The sequence below is a fragment of the Lactuca virosa genome, chromosome 9 (genome assembly GCF_052849685.1).
Source record: "Lactuca virosa cultivar CGN04683 chromosome 9, Lactuca_virosa_CGN04683_v6, whole genome shotgun sequence".
Taxonomy (NCBI): Eukaryota; Viridiplantae; Streptophyta; class Magnoliopsida; order Asterales; family Asteraceae; genus Lactuca; species Lactuca virosa.
Window position 1 is genome coordinate 118,546,944 of NC_136434.1, and position 17,659 is coordinate 118,564,602.

Genomic DNA, 17,659 nt, shown 5'->3' on the forward strand with positions numbered 1-17,659 from the left:
AGCAATGTTGCTACCACATTGTCTACGGATTTTATTTCTGGTAGCGAGAGTGGGAGTTGCTAGGGAAAATGCTACCGACTCCATATCCGTTGGTATTATGCTACCGATAGTGCTATGGAACAAAAATTCGTAGCAATTTTCCAACGAAATTTGTTACCAAATCACTTTCCGTTGTACTGCTGCTATGGAATTCATCATCGTGGTTACTATGCAATGAAGTTTGTGACGGAAACCAATTCCATAGTTGAATTGCTATGGAGGTACCATTCGTAGGTATTTGCTAGGGAATTCTGCTATGGAATATGATTTCATTTGCTTGTTTTGCTATGGAACAAAACGCGTAGCTAATTTGTGATGGCATTTGTTGGGATGTTGTATGCTTAATTAATCTTATTATACTATGGATGAATTATTATTATGATCAATGAAATTTGTAAGATATGGTTTGAATGAAATGTTTTTGAATTGGTAATATGTGGCATAAACTAATGGATAAAAAATGTAAAAATGAATTATAAAGTAGATATTGCTGGCAAGCAGACTCGAACTTAAACTTATGCTAGAAAAGGGCGCGGTTAAGCCAGTTGTGCTAATCAAGTTGTGTATAATTTCTTGAAAACATAGTATATAATGAATAATTAACAACAAATTCATTACAAAGTTATTTTTAATTACATTAACTGGGCATGTTAAAGTATATACAATCTATGTAGATTAATTTTCCTTAATAACGAATTCATTACAAACTTATTTTTAATTACATTAACTATACTTCATCACAAAAATAACATGTGTTTTACGTATACTTCATCCAACTCAAACAACAAAGCAAGCAAAAATGACTAAAATGCCCTTTTAACATAACGATGTAAACACAAAACCAAAATAAAATTATAGTGGTACTATACAACTTCATATACAATACAATAAGAACACTAATATTCAATGTCCATTCTATTATCAACCATTAATATTTTTAAGAAATATGCAAAACCTACCATACTCTACATACCAATGACAAACCGTGCAATATTTTTGTCGATCCTCATCCTCTTCATGGCCTATTGCGAATGCACCTTTAACAGAATGACGCGGGTCTTCACATTGGAAAGTGATGTTATTCGTTGTAAGTCTATGAACAACATCAACAGCCCGCAACAACTCTTTGGCACTATCAACAACACCCGTGTACTCCCCATCATCCGGAACTGCCCAGCCAAAATAGGCATAAAGTAATTGTAAACCTACACATTAAAATATCCATCAATTAATCCAATATACCATTTTCAATAAAACAGTAAATATTATACAACACAACACAACTAAATATTAACCCCAAACTACAAACATGCCTTAATTAACTATATATATATAATTTAATTTACATATATACCATATATACATACCTTCATCACATTGATGAGGCCCTCTTGAAATGTAGATCATTCCAAGCAAATAAATTGCCTCAAGATGATCTTCATCTGCTGCTTGTCTCAACAAAGTCATTCCTAAATCAAAATTGCCATAATCAAAGCACTCATCCTGTTGACAGAATAACAATATCAATATATAACATCAATGACACTAAATATTAATAAATGGTATAGATTACATATAATTACTGAAACTACACATACAATTCCTTGTTTGAACATGGCTTCAATGTTATTATGCAATGCACATGTGCGTATAAATAAATCAACTTTCAAATTTTTGGGACCCATTCCTTCAAACATGTCAATGCATGCTGTTCTGTACACTTGAGGATCACCCCCTGCTTCATACATCTTCTTTGAACTTCAAAAATTTAAATACACAGTAAATAACAAACAAATAAGGTTTTATTTCATCAAATATACATTCACTAGTTGATGTTTATTGAGAATTACCAAAGTCTTGCAGAGACGATGTTTTTCGCAGATTTTGACCCTAATACTACAAATATCTGACTCAAAAGCTCTAGTGGGAGATCATCTAACGAACGACGACTTCTAGTATTCGATATTCTACTTACAAAATACACATTGGAGTAGTTGATTTCAATTTTTTTTAAAAATTAAGCGTAACTATGAAAGACAATGTAACAGGGTATGGAAAAAAACTTACTTTATGCTGATCTGGTCGAGAGGAGTACATGAGTCTCTATTATCGGAGAAAATCGTTTTTGAGAACGATTATCCTTCGACGATTTGGGGGTTTAGTGTTTGTATGTAGATTTATCGTCCGGAAAAGTTGAGATGTTCCGAATGGTTGAAGAACTGGAACGTCGGCGTGACGTCAGAGGTATGATGGCGCCTTAACAATTTAGAGTGTAAAAAGACCAAATTGCCCCTGAAATCATTCCAAATATTTGAATACTAAGGGTATTTGTGTCAAAACACATATTCAAATATTATAGTCTTTTATAGCTAGGTAATATTGGACTTTTGATTGTTGAAATGAAAAAGACAAAAATAACATATATATCATAATCCATAATGTAATACATTTATATTAACATTTCACCAAATTACTAGTATATATTCATGTAGTAATATACATATTAAAAGTGGAACAAGATTTTAACAATAAACTTATTTACTTTAGACTTTAGACACAATAGTTTTCTTTTGTTGCCACTTTTAGTCCCTATGTTTATAGTAACTTTTTTTACTTTGATTTTAGCCACAATACTTTTTCTTTGTTGCCACTTTTAGTCCCTATGTTTATTCCTTTACAATTTTACCCTATGCAAAGCATGGGTTCTCCACTAGTTGATATTAAACCAAATTACCAAGTCCAAAATAAAATACATGTTTGTTTATGCCTTTACAATTGTATTTTATATGTATTTAATACAAGGAAAGAACAAACATTTGCTACATACAACTATAATCACAATACAATATAAACACTAATATTAAAAGTCCAAAATACATTATTCAAACATTATTTAAACATCATTCAAACATCATTACAAACTTTAACTATTTTAGTCCCTTATTAACAACACAACATATTTACTAATCAAGTAACAACATCAAATAATTACTTATCAAGTAAATTACTATATATTCGTATATTAAACCAAAAGAATCTACACAGCATTACTTGTCATAATATGAAAGTACATATCAACAAACTACTCATAAATTATACCAAACTCCCTAGAAAACCTAACGAAACAAGCATCCCATAAACAAATGTCACACATAAACACCCATTTGTATCCATTCACAAAAGCGTCTGACACACTACATACAGACTTATGCAATGCACAAGATCTATGGAAGCCATGGAAGTGTACATGTTTCCTCCCCTCCTTATTTAAGTGGAGATGAACCTTAGAACAAGTTGCTCTAAGATTCCACTTACCTTTTGCTCTGCGGTAAGCATTGTTCAACATGTCCAAAGCTTCGTGCTTCCTATGTCTCCCTTCAGCCATCAGCATCATTCCCAGGACAAATGTTGAATCCAAATGTCCCAATGCAGATGCTTCTTCAAGCATCGTTTTCCCTTCATGTTCAGCTTCTAAGAAAAATAACTTCATCTGAAAAAAACATTTAACACATAATTTCTAGTTAAAGTTATGCAAAACAAGTAACATATTTATTACTACTATGCATATATACAACAACATACCAATCCATTCCTGAATAGAATATTTGGGTTTCTCATCTCTATGCATTTATTGACAATTGTATGTTTCTGGTCAGAGCAAACACGAAATCGTAATCCATCTAACTCCATATGTTTATATACTTCATCCGTTTTTCCTGCCCCGTTGAAGAATTTGCAACTGCAAACGAAACACAATATTCGCTCGATAATGTAAAGACAACTCAAATACACTTGTGAAATAGAATGATCAAAGGCAAAACTTACACACTCTTCATCCTGAAAGCCTTGACTGCTGAAATTTTTGCCAAGTTGACTATTATTTTCTCCATCACTTCAAATGACATGTCTGATAGCGATTTCGTTTGATTTCTTGATTGAATCTTAGATGAAGTACTGGCTTCCATAATAATAAACATTCACTAAGATAACGATTCTGCAAAATTGATTTTAGGGTTTTTTGTCTGTCGGAATTTTTAAGTTGGGGATGTTTCAAAGTGACTGAATTTCAGAGTGAAGAACTAAAACAACGTGTTTCGTCGGAAAACATTATGGCGCCTAGAAGATGTTCCATTACAAAATGACCAAATTATCCTAATATATACAATGACTCGTATTTAATTATTAAGGGTAGTTTTGTAAAAACTCATATTTAAAAGAAAAATCAATTTTTATTTTAATTAATCAAGGTTGTAAAAATCGCTCGTCGGTAGCTCGGCGGTCGACTGACGATAAGCGATTAATCAGACTCAGCAGAGATTAATCGGGGACCCTAAATTATTAATAAAATTATTTAAAAAATTAATATTTCCTACAAAATTAAGTATTTGAAAATTTTAAATTTTAATACACAACCAGCACAAATGATATATGTTGACCAATGACCCATATGTCCTCCATATGTCAACCATGGACACCATAAGCAACTACCATGTTGACCAATGGGCCATATGTCAACCATGAACACCATAACCAACAACCATGTTGACCAATGGCCCATATGTCATCCATATGTCAACCATGGACACCATAAGCAACTACCATGTTGACCAATGGCCCATATGTCATCCATATGTCAACCATGGACACCTTAAGCAACTACCATGTTGACCAATGGCCCATATGTCATCCATATGTCAACCATGGACACCATAAGCAACTACCATGTTGACCAATGGCCCATATGTCATCCGTATGTCAACCATGGACACCATAAGCAACAACCATGTTGACCAATGGCCCATATGTCATCCATATGTCAACCATGGACACCATAAGCAACAACCATGTTGACCAATGGCCCATATGTCAACCATGGACACCTTAAGCAACTACCATGTTGACCAATGGCCCATATGTCAACCATGGACACCATAAGCAACAACGATGTTGACCAATGGCCCATATGTCATCCATATGTTAACCATGGACACCATAAGCAACAACCATGTTGACCAATGGCCCATATGTCATCCATATGTCAACCATGGACACCATAAGCAACTACCATGTTGACCAATGGCCCATATGTCATTCGTATGTCAACCATGGACATCATAAGCAACAACCATGTTGACCAATGGCCCATATGTCATCCATATGTCATCCATGGACACCATAAGCAACAACCATGTTGACCAATGGCCCATATGTCATCCATATGTCAAACATGGACACCTTAAGCAGCTACCATGTTGACCAATGGCCCATATGTCAACCATGGACACCATAAGCAACTACCATGTTGACCAATGGCCATTACCATGTGGACCAATCAACCATATGTCATCCATGGACACAATAAGCCACTACCATATATATTGACATGACCCGTACGTCTTTTGTATATAAATTTCGGTTTAAACAGAAAAGCATAAAAATGTATAGTTTATTAATTTTTAGTCCTCGTATATAATTTTAAGTTAAAATTATACTATGAACACATCGTTACTCTATGTTCTTTCTTGACGTTATTTATATGTATATACCCTATCTATCAATATGTAGATACTTTAAATAAATTTGAATTACTAAATATTTAGCGGTAATTAGCACAATTTGAATTTTTTATTAGCGGAGGTTCAAAGTATTTCACAATTCGTTTCCCTCCAACCTACACACGTTTATGCTGTATATTAGGGTAATTAATTACCGATTAGAAATAGGGTTTACATTTTCTGTAATCATCATCTCCGGCGGCTTATTGATCGAAATCTTTGTTCGTTATATGTTTGTGCACTGACTTTGGCGATGTCGTGATGATCGATCGATCGTTTTTTATTGTCTGATCATCTTCATGTAAATTGGTTTTGATTGTATTCAATAGTTTGCATGCAAAGTAATGCCTTCATATATAATTTATTTTTATTGTTTGTGTCAGAAAGACGTCGACCTCGAAAGCAAAATGAGCATCCGATGTGAAGCCAACTAAATTCATTGCACCACAAGTTATGAAACGCAATAGGATTTCTGCTGCAAAATTCCTAAACAGACAATTACAAGATGAAGAAATCGACTTGCCAATACCAACAACCACATCCAAAGCACCTATAATATCTACCAACAAAACCCCTAAACCTATATCATTAACATCACCCATGACTACCACTTCCTCGTCATCACTTAAAACATCCACACCCTCCTTAGAAAAAACATTTAAAACTTCAGAAACTGGAACAATACAATCGTCAACACGAACATCAATAACGAAAACTTCAGAACCTACATTATCTAAACCATCCTCAACACCAAAACCCACTTCCACATCATCAATACCTATATCTACTACCACAACCTCAAAACCTGCATCTACACTACCATCCTCCACAACTACAATAACTACCACACCCTCCTTAAGTAAAGGAACTACCACATCCTCAACATATACATCTATCCCAACACCTACCCCATAATATACCCCATCAACAACACCTATCCCAGAATCTACCCCATCACCAACACAACCACCCATGAATGGATCTGTAGTGAAAAGTGTAGAAGGTGAAAAGAATTCCTCTGAAGATTGTGGACCAGATGGACGTTTTAATGTTCATGTTTGGAAAAATACGTGAGTTACCAATTCAAATCTTAATTACAACTTTTTTTATGTATTAAATTTTGGTTTACACCAACATATCAATTCATAACTAAACACATCACATGATTACTTGCAGGCTAATGCCACCAGGCCCTTGTGCACATGTTATTAGTCAGTCCTTTAAACAAAGAGTAGATCCAGAAGGGTACGCTTGGGCACAAGTAAGCAAAGAAATGCGCGAATTATATTGGGAGGAGTTTCAGGTAACTATAAGTCATAAATTGTTGTTTGGTAAACATTTACACTTCAACTTATATTTATATTGTTAATGTGTAGAAAAAATGTTGTTGGGATGAGACAATAGACTCGCTGGTGAGGCAAGCTTGGGCAAGGAAAGCGGCACAAAGTTATGGTCAATATCTCTTCAACATGAGGAGCCCAAAAAGAAACAAACATGGCTTTACACCAGCTCATATTCCACAGGAAGTCTGGAACTCCTGGCAATTAAAATGGAATACAGAAGAATACAAGCTAAAATCTGAGCAGAACAAGAAGAATAGGCGTAACGGTGTGGCTGATGGAGTAGCAAAACCCACACATAACGCTGGATCCGCATGTCATTTGAAGATAGCTTCTGATTTGGTAATTTTTTAAATGGTACATCGTATCAATGTTTGCATATGTTTATCTGTATATTTGACTTTTTATATGGTATTTATGCAGAAGAGGAAATTAGGACATGAGCCACCCCATAGTGAATTGTTCCTGTATACACACACTAAGAATCATGATGAAGTCACTTTCACAAATGAAAAAGATAGACAAATTCTTGTAATATTCATTTCAGTTTAAATTAACTTTTATATTGTAGCTACTCCATAATACCATTCCTAAATTTGATATCTTTTAACTTATAATATTTTTATTTTGTAGGCGGCCTATACAGAAAAACGGGAAGAGTTGGAAGCTGAAGGTGTTGAATTTGAGGAGGACAAGCTATTTTATGCTGTTGTTGGTGGTCATGATAAAAAAAGAAGACTTTATGGATTAGGATCTTTTGCAAAGGCGGTTCCCAATAGGAATGGTAAAACGGATGTATATTACATTCCGGAAAAAAATGATGAAATAGAAGAAATGTTGGAGCTTGTTGCTAAACAACAACAGCAAAACGAAGAGCTTAAAGAAATGATGAACGCCCAACAAGAGGAAAACAAAGCAAGGGTCGGGCATCTTGAAAAACAACTTCAAACGACATTGGATCTTATTAATGGCTTTACAAAACAACAAGAGTAGTAGGTTGATATATTTTTATTGAAGATTATGTATTTTAGAGTAGCAACTTTCTTATTTCAATGTAATAAATAATTATTTTGTTATTTTATGATATGATGGTTATGATTTTTTTGTTTTTCATATATTACTACAAAATTATTTGGATATAATTTTATAAATCAATTATCCATCGGTCCATATTGAATCTGGTATATAATATATACACCACTAAAATTTCTAGGGATTCATGACTACAGAATTTGCTAGGAGACCATCAAACGGATTTAGCTAGGGATTCATCACCACGAAATTTGCTAGGGATTCATCACCACAGATTTAGCTAGGGATTCATCACCACGGATTTTGCTAGGGATTCATCACCACGGATTTTGCTAGGAATTCATCACAACGGAATTTGTGACGGAAGAACTACTACGAAATTTGTGATGGAAACCTACTACGACATACACGACGGAATACCATCTACCACGGATTTCATTCCGCTGTCACAATTGCGACGAAATTATCGTTTCCATTGCAAATTCCTCGCTACGACGTTTTTAGGGACGAAAATAGGTCGTTGCAAATTCCGTCGCTATTCGTCTTTTGCAACGGAATTTCAGCTTTTCGCAACAGATTCCTTCCGTAGCAAAATCGCGTTTTTCTTGTAGTGAAGGGGCTGCCTTGTGGTGTGGTGAATACTAGAGATAAGGAAGATGATGAACCAAAGAAACCAACTGATTGTTTTTGCTTTGCTACTTCTTTCTTCAGTTTTCTTGTAGTCTTTTCAATTTCTATATCACAAACTAGAGGTGTACCTATATAAAAAGTTCTTGGTATACAAACTATTAGAAGCACCGTGTCCCTGACAATCGCGCCAATGTGTTAAACCGCTGTCGCACACGATTTAAGCAAATGAAATTTTCACTGCTTGAATGCACTAATAGGTAGCACAAGGAAGTAGGTTGAATCCTCAAGGACATAGCCTAATTCTCAATGCCTCTTTACGTAAGTCACGTACTAGTCAAAACAGAAATTATAAAAAAGGGTTTTTTGATTTAAAACTAAAACTAAAAATTATAGTGAAATTAACTAAATGAAATCAGTAATAAAAACGAATTCAGCTCTGCTGCGACTTTCTTAATCATGCAATCCGTTTAGATATGGTTATTCAAAATGCGTTCTGTCTAAGCTGGTGCTGAGAAAAACTAACAAGCTCTAGTATAATCTCTTTTACCTAGTTAAATTAACCAAAAGAAGCTCTTTAGTTAACCCTAACTTTTTATTGTCTAATTAAACAAGCTCTTAATTAAGATCAGAAAAGTTGCATTAAGATCTGTGTAAAATTCCTAGCAATACCCAATACTTCTCACAAGCTCGAAAGCGTAAAGGTATGAAAGTTCAGTTTATATCAGAGTTAAATCCCAACACAGAACCAATCTGATACATGTTATTTATTACCAGTTGACAACAACAATTACAGATTCTATTAACTAATTAACTAGATTGATTAAACCCTAGCTAGGTGATCAGACTAACAAGAATTAAAATCAAACATTCATTAAGCTCAAAACTAAAACAACTAGATAGAAGCACATAATGAAAACCAAATCTGATAACTGATCACATGAAAAGTACTAGTCTATTGCAGAACCGAAAACTAGGGTTTTAGCTAGACATGGCTAAAAACGAGTCTAGAATAGTAAAAAGAGAAATCATACTACTAATTCTTACTAAACTAACTGAGAGTCACGATCCACAGTCTTCAGATCTTCAGAAATAGCTGAAATCAGAGAGAAATTGTCTCAGAAATTGTCTTTTTCATCGTCTGGAGCTTCAGGAATCGGCTTGGGTTCAATATGATCAGAGAGGTTATATTTATATGCATGTCAAAAGCTTCCGGAGGAATTTAGCCAAAACCATGATCGCAGATATAAAAATGCGATCGCATTTTTTTCTCAAAACCTCAAGATTTATCAGTTAATGAAGTACAATGTTATTTTCAACATTTTTTGAGTTACGTCATGGAAATGCGACCGTAGAGTCAAGGAAATGCGATCACATTTTTTGTGATTTTTCCATCTTATGACTTTTTCGACCTTAATAATCATTGATCAACAAATGCGATCGCAGATGTCAAAAAATGCGTTCACATTTTTGGCTTTTCTGCACGATTCGGTCGCGATTCTTCCTTTTATGCATTCCAAGTCATTCCTCAGCATCCTTCTTCAGTTCTAACTTAATTTAGGATCCAAATATGCATCCAGCTGCTCCCAAAATATTGCTCTACTCAAATTATCTAAAAACGACACAAAAACGCTAACAATACGGGAACTCTGATGAAAGACATGAGTTGAACATTATTTAAACTAATGAAATGCAAATGATATAAAATATAACGCAAAATGAGAATAAAAACTATCCTAAAAGATGCATAAAATGGCATCTATCATCTCCCCAATGAGCTGTTGCAGCCTACTCCGCAGGAGCGTGTTGTTTTGTGGTGGATTGAGAGTTCGCCATGGATAGATGCTACAGATTACCCCGATATTTGATTTATGGTGTTTTTTGTGTATGCTTTAAACAATTTCCTTATCATTATGTAGAAAAAACAAGTCTATCTTACTTAAGAAGAATTTCTAGAATATTATAATTTGGTACAAATATGACTACGGGTAATTTAGATCATAAATATCATACTATTGACAAATTTTTTTTCTTGACTAGTTTTGACATTAAATCTACTCTTAGACTCACCCTTACTTTTGACACTTGACTTAGTCCTACTTGAAGATTCAGTTTTGATGAATCTTCGGGAAACTAAGCATCAGAGTTTCTGCTTGTGTGATTGATACTGTTATGGTTTTTTCGTTGTCTGGCTTGTCGTTTGTCCATAAATGGTTGTAATACAACCATGAATTCATCAGATTGTTTGTATTTAACTGGAACTAGCACATGAAGCACAACCTTTATATATATATATATATATATATATATATATATATATTCATTGATATATTTCCATTGAGAAGTACAATGACACCCATTGACTGTAGTGTTGATATCCCAGTTCCTTAAATACCACCATAGCATGAGAACAAGATATACCGGACAATTACCATTTCCTACATGTGCAATAACAAGATTCCAAGCTGACTATACAAATTTTCATTTGGCCAATCACTTCATATCTGCTTGGATCAATCTGGTATACTTGAAAACCACAGGATTTGTTGAATCTCCTTTTGATAACCTTCTCATCATACTCAGTAATATCTTTTTTGCTTTGAGCTAAAAAAATACATATATATCTTGTCATGCACAATAAATTAATGTAGAATTACCATGGAAGTACTATAATTTAAATAATTACCTTTAGCATTACGTCGTTGACACCACCATTATTGCATTGTTGCTCGAAAAAGTCAATAAACATTGTTATTGGTAGATATAGTGCATCTTTTGATAATACATTGATGGACTCGGTGCTTTTTGATGTCATCTTATCATACTGAACCATAGGGAAACATGACCTTGCCCATTTGTGGTAACCGATTATGTCTATCCATGTATGTCAGTCATCAGATAAGGCACGACGTAGCATAACCAAGCTTTCTTTGAAATCAGAATCTCGGTAAGCTTTTACAGCTCCCAAAACAAAATTTCAGTTCTCTCTTGTTTACCGATCTTTGTTCTCATATTCATCAACAAAAGGCGACAACAGAGTCTGTGATATGCGTTAGGAAACATGGTTTGAATGGCCATTTCAGTTAAGTTGAATCTATTGGATATGATAGCCAAAGAGGTCATGTCCCCAATACAGTCTTTGAGTCTTGCTAAAAATCATATCCACGAATCTCTACTTTCTGTTTTTCCAACACCAAATGCAATAGGGAGAATTTGGTTATTACCGTCCATGCCTACTGCTAGGAACATCGTGCCCAAGTATTTCCCTTAATATATGCTTCATCAATGATAATAATAGGACGCAAACATGTTTGAAACACTTAAAACTACACAATAATTATAAATAGATTAGTCATTAAATCGAACAAACATGTAACAACAATTAAAATAACTCATTATATAAGAAATATTACCGCTCAACCGATAGCCACAAAAAAGTATTCAAAGTTGTTGTCATAACTTGTCTTTATATGTGTAACGGTCCATGGATTCTTCCTCTCCAAATTGTAAAAATATAAAGGAAGTCTTGCAAAGCTTTCTTTAGGGGTCCCTCTTAACATATTTAAAGTATACATTTTAGCACTCCATGCTTGTCGGTATGAAATATGTACATCAAGGCGGTTATTTAAATTTCGTTGTATCCATTTCCCCGCAACATATTACATGTACTATCAGCTAATATGCCATTCAAGAAGTGACCCAATAACTTTTTATTGGCTTCTCGATGATGGGGAAGGAGCTGTGTGTTTGAGCAAGTGTGTCTATCCGATAGTTTAACCACTTGAAATATATTAGTATCTTTATCTTTTGTAGCTCGTAAATGCCATTTACAATTTTCCACAAAGCAAAAATCTTCAAATCCGTCTTTTGTAGATTTGTTGACTCTTATTTGGAGTCCTCAATAACACATTTAAATCCTAAATTAAGTTTAAGTTCATCTTTTCTTTTGAAGAGTTGATACTTCTTCACATAAGATGTATAATTGTGGGCTGTGGTACCTTTACGTTTTTGTTGAGCTAATTCGGGCAATGGTAAAGGTTCAAACATCCCCCAATGAGTGGTTTATGTTTCTTCAATACCAGAAAAGAAATAAGGAAACTTTTCGTGTTGGGGATTTCAGGATTTTAGGGGCTTATTTCCTCATCTTCAGGTTCAGTTTCATCCCCATCAAATTAAGTGAAACTCTTAAAATGTTCAACTAGCTCTCCATGTGGAATTGTATTACCATCATCAACCAACAACATTAGTATTGTCTCATCATTTGCAGATTCATCAACATTAAATGCTAGAAAAGCATCATCAACAACCTTTACCTTTATACCTAAAATCACCCCATCTATAGGGCCATTATAAGAAGGAACATGATTGATTGCATAAATCTCTCGATACGCTGCCATTTCCCTCCGGTAGAAACTGTCACTCGAAAAAAATCCGTATACATACTCATTCTCTTAGAATACGAAAACATGTGGCTTGTGGATGAACAAAGAACACCCAAATACCCTTTTTAACTCTATGGAACAACAGTCTGAAATGGTCGTACATTCCAGAGTATAGTTCAAAATCCTACCAACCACCACCAACTCCAGAATGAACATAAATACTCCATAATTTCATATTCCGGAACAAATAGTCTGAAATACACTTTGTTAGTCCAAAACGTACGATTGTCAGATTTCGGACGTGATACTTACCAACCACCCCAACTTTGAAATGAACTTAACTACTTCGGAATACGATATTCCGGAGTAAGTGATCATTTTACAAAATTTATAAAATATTTTTTATTGTTATCAAATTGTTCATTTATATGGCTTAGATTACTTAATTTTCATTAAAGTTCGAAAAATTAATTATGTAAATACGAAAAGTCCTAATATAATATTTTTGTGAATAACTCTAATTTTAAACATTTAATAAACAAAATCCTAACCCAACCTACGTAAGTACATAGTAAATCATAAAAACCCAAATTTTAAACAAAGATAGAAAAGATAAATATTGCCCTCCAAGGCTCCAATCATGCCATCTAATGATACCTAAACATTGTTCTTTCTGCTAGCTCTAATATGTTATAATTTTAAGTGGTGAAATCATAATTTTATCAACAAATATGGAGCAACATAATGATGGATATGGGCCAGTCCAGAAGCCCAAACTAAGCAAGTCGATCATAAGATTTAATTTCCAACTTATTACAAAAAAAAAAAAAAAAATCTCAAACATTCCACATAAAACTTTCATGTTTTACCTTACAAAACATAACTCGGATCCCAAAACACTATCTTTCAAACATACTCTCACAGTTTCGCTCTTGACATATTCAACACAAAATTGGATAAAATGACATAAAAAAAACCAACGAAAAACAACACAATCAACATCCGTGATCAACAAAGATCATTAACCTACAAGATTCCAATTTGTTCCAAATGCCAAATTTTGATTTTTAACAATCTCTGATTACTTTCTAGAGAATTCCATTTCTTCTGTCTTGGCAAACCTTCCTTTAATCCGTGGCTGGCCATCCGCTAACGCTTTCCTGGAAGCATACTAATAAGAAATAAAGTAACAATTTTAGTGACACAATGGTTTTTCCCATAACTTTTACATAACCACATAAGGTAATAACTCATCACACGTGGATATAATATAAGAACAGTGGGACCCTTATAAGCAAGCAATTGTTGGCTATCAATAATTTTTACCATGATCTTAAATAGATTCGGGTGTCTTGCCTTCAAAAGTATATATTTTTGTTTAGTGTACGCTAATGCCATTTTATGAGTAATAAAATATTTTCACCATTGGTTTTTAGTGACATTAGAAGTTAAGTAACTGAGCTTTTATTGACACAAAATATCATTATTTTAATGGTATTTTGTGATAAAAAAATTTGGTTGGTTATCTATTTATTATACTTTAAAAAAAAACAAATGATAATATGTAGAAATCAACTACTCCATTATATATTACCCATTTTTGACATTAACCTTCCGCTTATGAAAACTTTAAAAAACAATAACCTTAATTTTTCTGCCAAAATTCCTCTTTGTCTTCTTATCCCTGTATCTTGAAAGCTTCTGCATGCGAGTTTCTTGAACTTGATCACTCGTAACCTGTGGCTGCAACCCAAAAACAAGAATACACAGACCTCATTTAACCATTTTCTTCTTGAAGAGCTCAGAATCGCATGCAAACACAATGAAGAAATCAAAGTAAAAACCAAACCTTTATGTATCCTTCACTGGAAACCATTCGCATACCATGAAAATTCATCAAGTCCATTTCAGTAAAATTCATGGAAATCGGCCTCATTTGATTCCCATCCACCGAGATCAAACTGTCAGAGCTTATACTTTTTGTGAATGTTCCAAAAGGATACAAAATTTCTTTCGTAGTGATGCTATCATCTGTTCTGAAATCTAGAAACTCTGAGGAAGATGATGTTTCTTTTGCCAAAATATCTTTATGTTCTTCAAAAAGATTGCTCATGAAGTCCTCATCTTCAAGTGATTGAAGATATGTAAACTTGTTTTCTGGAAAAATGATGTCTTCTCCACACAAGCTTATCAATGGCTGTTCTATTATCGGTTCAGGTGCTTTGAAAAGATCTTCTTTAAACCCTAAGTCATAATCGGATATACTAGAGATCTAAAACAAGAAAACAAAACTTACTAGAAATAGAAAATATGATCAACCAAATTTTATTGAATTTTTTTCCAGTTTTGTTACATCATTAGTTTAACTAAGTATAAATTTATTTAAACCAAGTGTTTTCAGTTTATGAGATTTTTTATTCTAGCAAACGTTACCATACTTGTTTAGTCACTTAAAACATTTCCTAAGAAACAAAATTAACAATGAAAATAAAATAAAATACATGTGGATACTGGTGTAATTACTACAAACAACATCAATATTTATCACTATAATACACATCAACAATTAGCTAGATGTTTGATCGTTCCTCCATGGATTCTACGATTTGAGAAGTTTGATTAAGAAATTTAGATAAAATAAAAGAATTTAATCAGTCTCATTCACATTTTGGCTTTTAGTCGTTTCAATAATTCTAGCATACATCATAACGGAAGTTGAGAGTGGTATCATTAAAAGTGATCAAATGCCGTACAAAAAAAAGCCATTGTGGGAGAATTATTATTATTATTTTATTTTTTTTGTTTCTTAAAAATGGCAAACTAGATAAGCTACTTCTATATACTTTCATCTATAAGACCTCTCATCTATGAGAGTCACTTCTTATCATTAGACCAAAGACCCTTTGATTATGAGAATTAACTAACTTAATGAATTTAACTTCTAACCACTAATTAACCAGACGTCCGTACAAAAAATTATTGATCAAATCAATATCTAGTTAAAAGTCAGAAAACTCATAATAAAAAACTAAATTAAAGCTAGAGCCAAATATTAGAAAATGTTTAGTGATTAAAGCTTGACAAAGACATAAAAATGAATTACCTAAATGACAAAAAAACTTTATAGAACTTGATTACTATTTAAGAGTTGCCACTTAATTTGAAACAAAACTAGCTTATATCTTTTTTACATCTTAACAGTAAACAAAATTAATTTATCATTTACATCTTAACAAAGATAATCGTTTTAACCAAGACACCAACAAAGAAAGTCGACATTTGTTGAGAGTGACTCAACCATAAAGATTAAATTGCTAACTTAAGACAGAAAAACCACTCATAATATAAAAACCAAGTATTGCAAACAATAATTTCCAAAAAGTCAAACGACTGATAGTATCACCAATAAAGATAGCTTAAAACAATAAAACCAGTGAAAATGGAATTACCATACACGAATTAGACGTCTGTGAGTGACAGAAATCATTAAAGTGCTGATCATCAGGTGAGAAATTATCGAAATAATGGAACATCGAGCCACTCTATGCATACACTTCTCTTTTACCAAAAAGTCAAAACCTCTTCTTTTTCTTTAGCGATACACCACCTGATTGTTAATGGAGAAGAAGCCAAAAGGCAAGAAAGATACCTAAAGAATAGTAAAATGTACTACACTTCACAACACAATTATAGAGTAAGAGAGGAGAAAAAGATGGACAGAGAGACTGTGAGTGTATTATTATTCTCTGGATTCTTGGTAACTTCTTCTTCTTTAATTTATATAGGAATGAACTACAAAAAGACAGCCATTAAAGGACCCTCCCCTTTTTGTCCAACTCTAATTTCGTTTCTTGTAACCTTTTTCACGAGATTAATAATGTTTATATTGAATTATGTAACACACTAATTTATTTATGGGCCGATAACATATAATGACCAAATTAAAAGAAAACTCAATGTAGGGACATTCACCAAGATAACCATATTTGTTAATTACTTCTAATATTTTAACTTTTTTTTTTTTTTTTCTTTTTGGGAGAAATAGCGATTTTTTATCAAGTTTGTAATATGTTACGAGTTGCGAGACAACTTTTTAATAAAAAACTGTTGCTAAATAACGACATATGGGTTTTCGAAATACTCTTCACAAAAACTTGTTGGCAGTTAGTTTGACACTTTCAAAGTAGACGAAGTAGTGAATTACCAAGAGGTGTCAGTCGATGATACTCACGACGTAAGGCTTGACACCATATAACAGGATAACATCCTCAACTCTTGTATGGTTGTATTGACATGGGAACAAAATAAGATAGTTATTTATTGATAATTGCTTAACGTTATGAAAATAAATCGATTTAATCTTTTTATTTATTATTATTATATTTTTTATCATGGTTGCACCTAAGTAATGGTACCATAGATTATCAAGTTACTTTAATATCATTGAGAACCTTCTATTCCATGTGATCTACTTCAGGTAAGGGTATTGTGAAAAGAAAATTACTAACTTTACAATTATACCCTCATCCTCCTTAATAAATCATCCTCCTTAATAAATGAAAGTTTTTTTGCCAAATGTTATTCTCTTATGAGTTTTGACACTTGTAATTTTGTGGTATTTTTGAAATAAATATTATCCACTTGTCAATTTTTGATTTGTTTTAATTTTTAAAATTAAAGTCAT

At 33.1% G+C, this 17,659-nt stretch overlaps 2 protein-coding genes across 4 annotated transcripts; both read right to left on the reverse strand.

Annotated features, from left to right (window-relative positions):
* Nucleotides 1–1,537: 1,537 nt before the first annotated feature.
* LOC145139710 (putative F-box protein At1g67623) lies at nt 1,538–4,004 on the reverse strand. The gene is made up of 4 exons (XM_079073440.1): nt 3,865–4,004; nt 3,622–3,778; nt 3,355–3,529; nt 1,538–1,542 (listed from the first exon to the last, which is right to left on the reverse strand). The coding sequence occupies exons 1-4, from the start codon at nt 4,002–4,004 to the stop codon at nt 1,538–1,540; spliced, it is 477 nt and encodes a 158-aa protein (XP_078929566.1).
* Nucleotides 4,005–13,802: 9,798 nt separating this feature from the next.
* On the reverse strand, nt 13,803–16,712 carry LOC145137930 (uncharacterized). 3 transcript variants are annotated; one of them, XM_079072072.1, is made up of 4 exons: nt 16,430–16,712; nt 14,825–15,247; nt 14,620–14,718; nt 13,803–14,135 (listed from the first exon to the last, which is right to left on the reverse strand). In XM_079072072.1, exons 1-4 carry the CDS (start codon nt 16,523–16,525, stop codon nt 14,103–14,105), a joined length of 651 nt encoding a protein of 216 aa, XP_078928198.1. In that variant the 5' UTR covers nt 16,526–16,712; the 3' UTR covers nt 13,803–14,102. The 3 variants fall into 3 exon arrangements, with proteins under 3 accessions (XP_078928198.1, XP_078928196.1, XP_078928197.1); XM_079072070.1 differs by having other exon boundaries at nt 13,803–14,146; XM_079072071.1 differs by having other exon boundaries at nt 13,803–14,146; nt 16,425–16,712.
* Between the last annotated feature and the right edge of the window lie 947 nt (nt 16,713–17,659).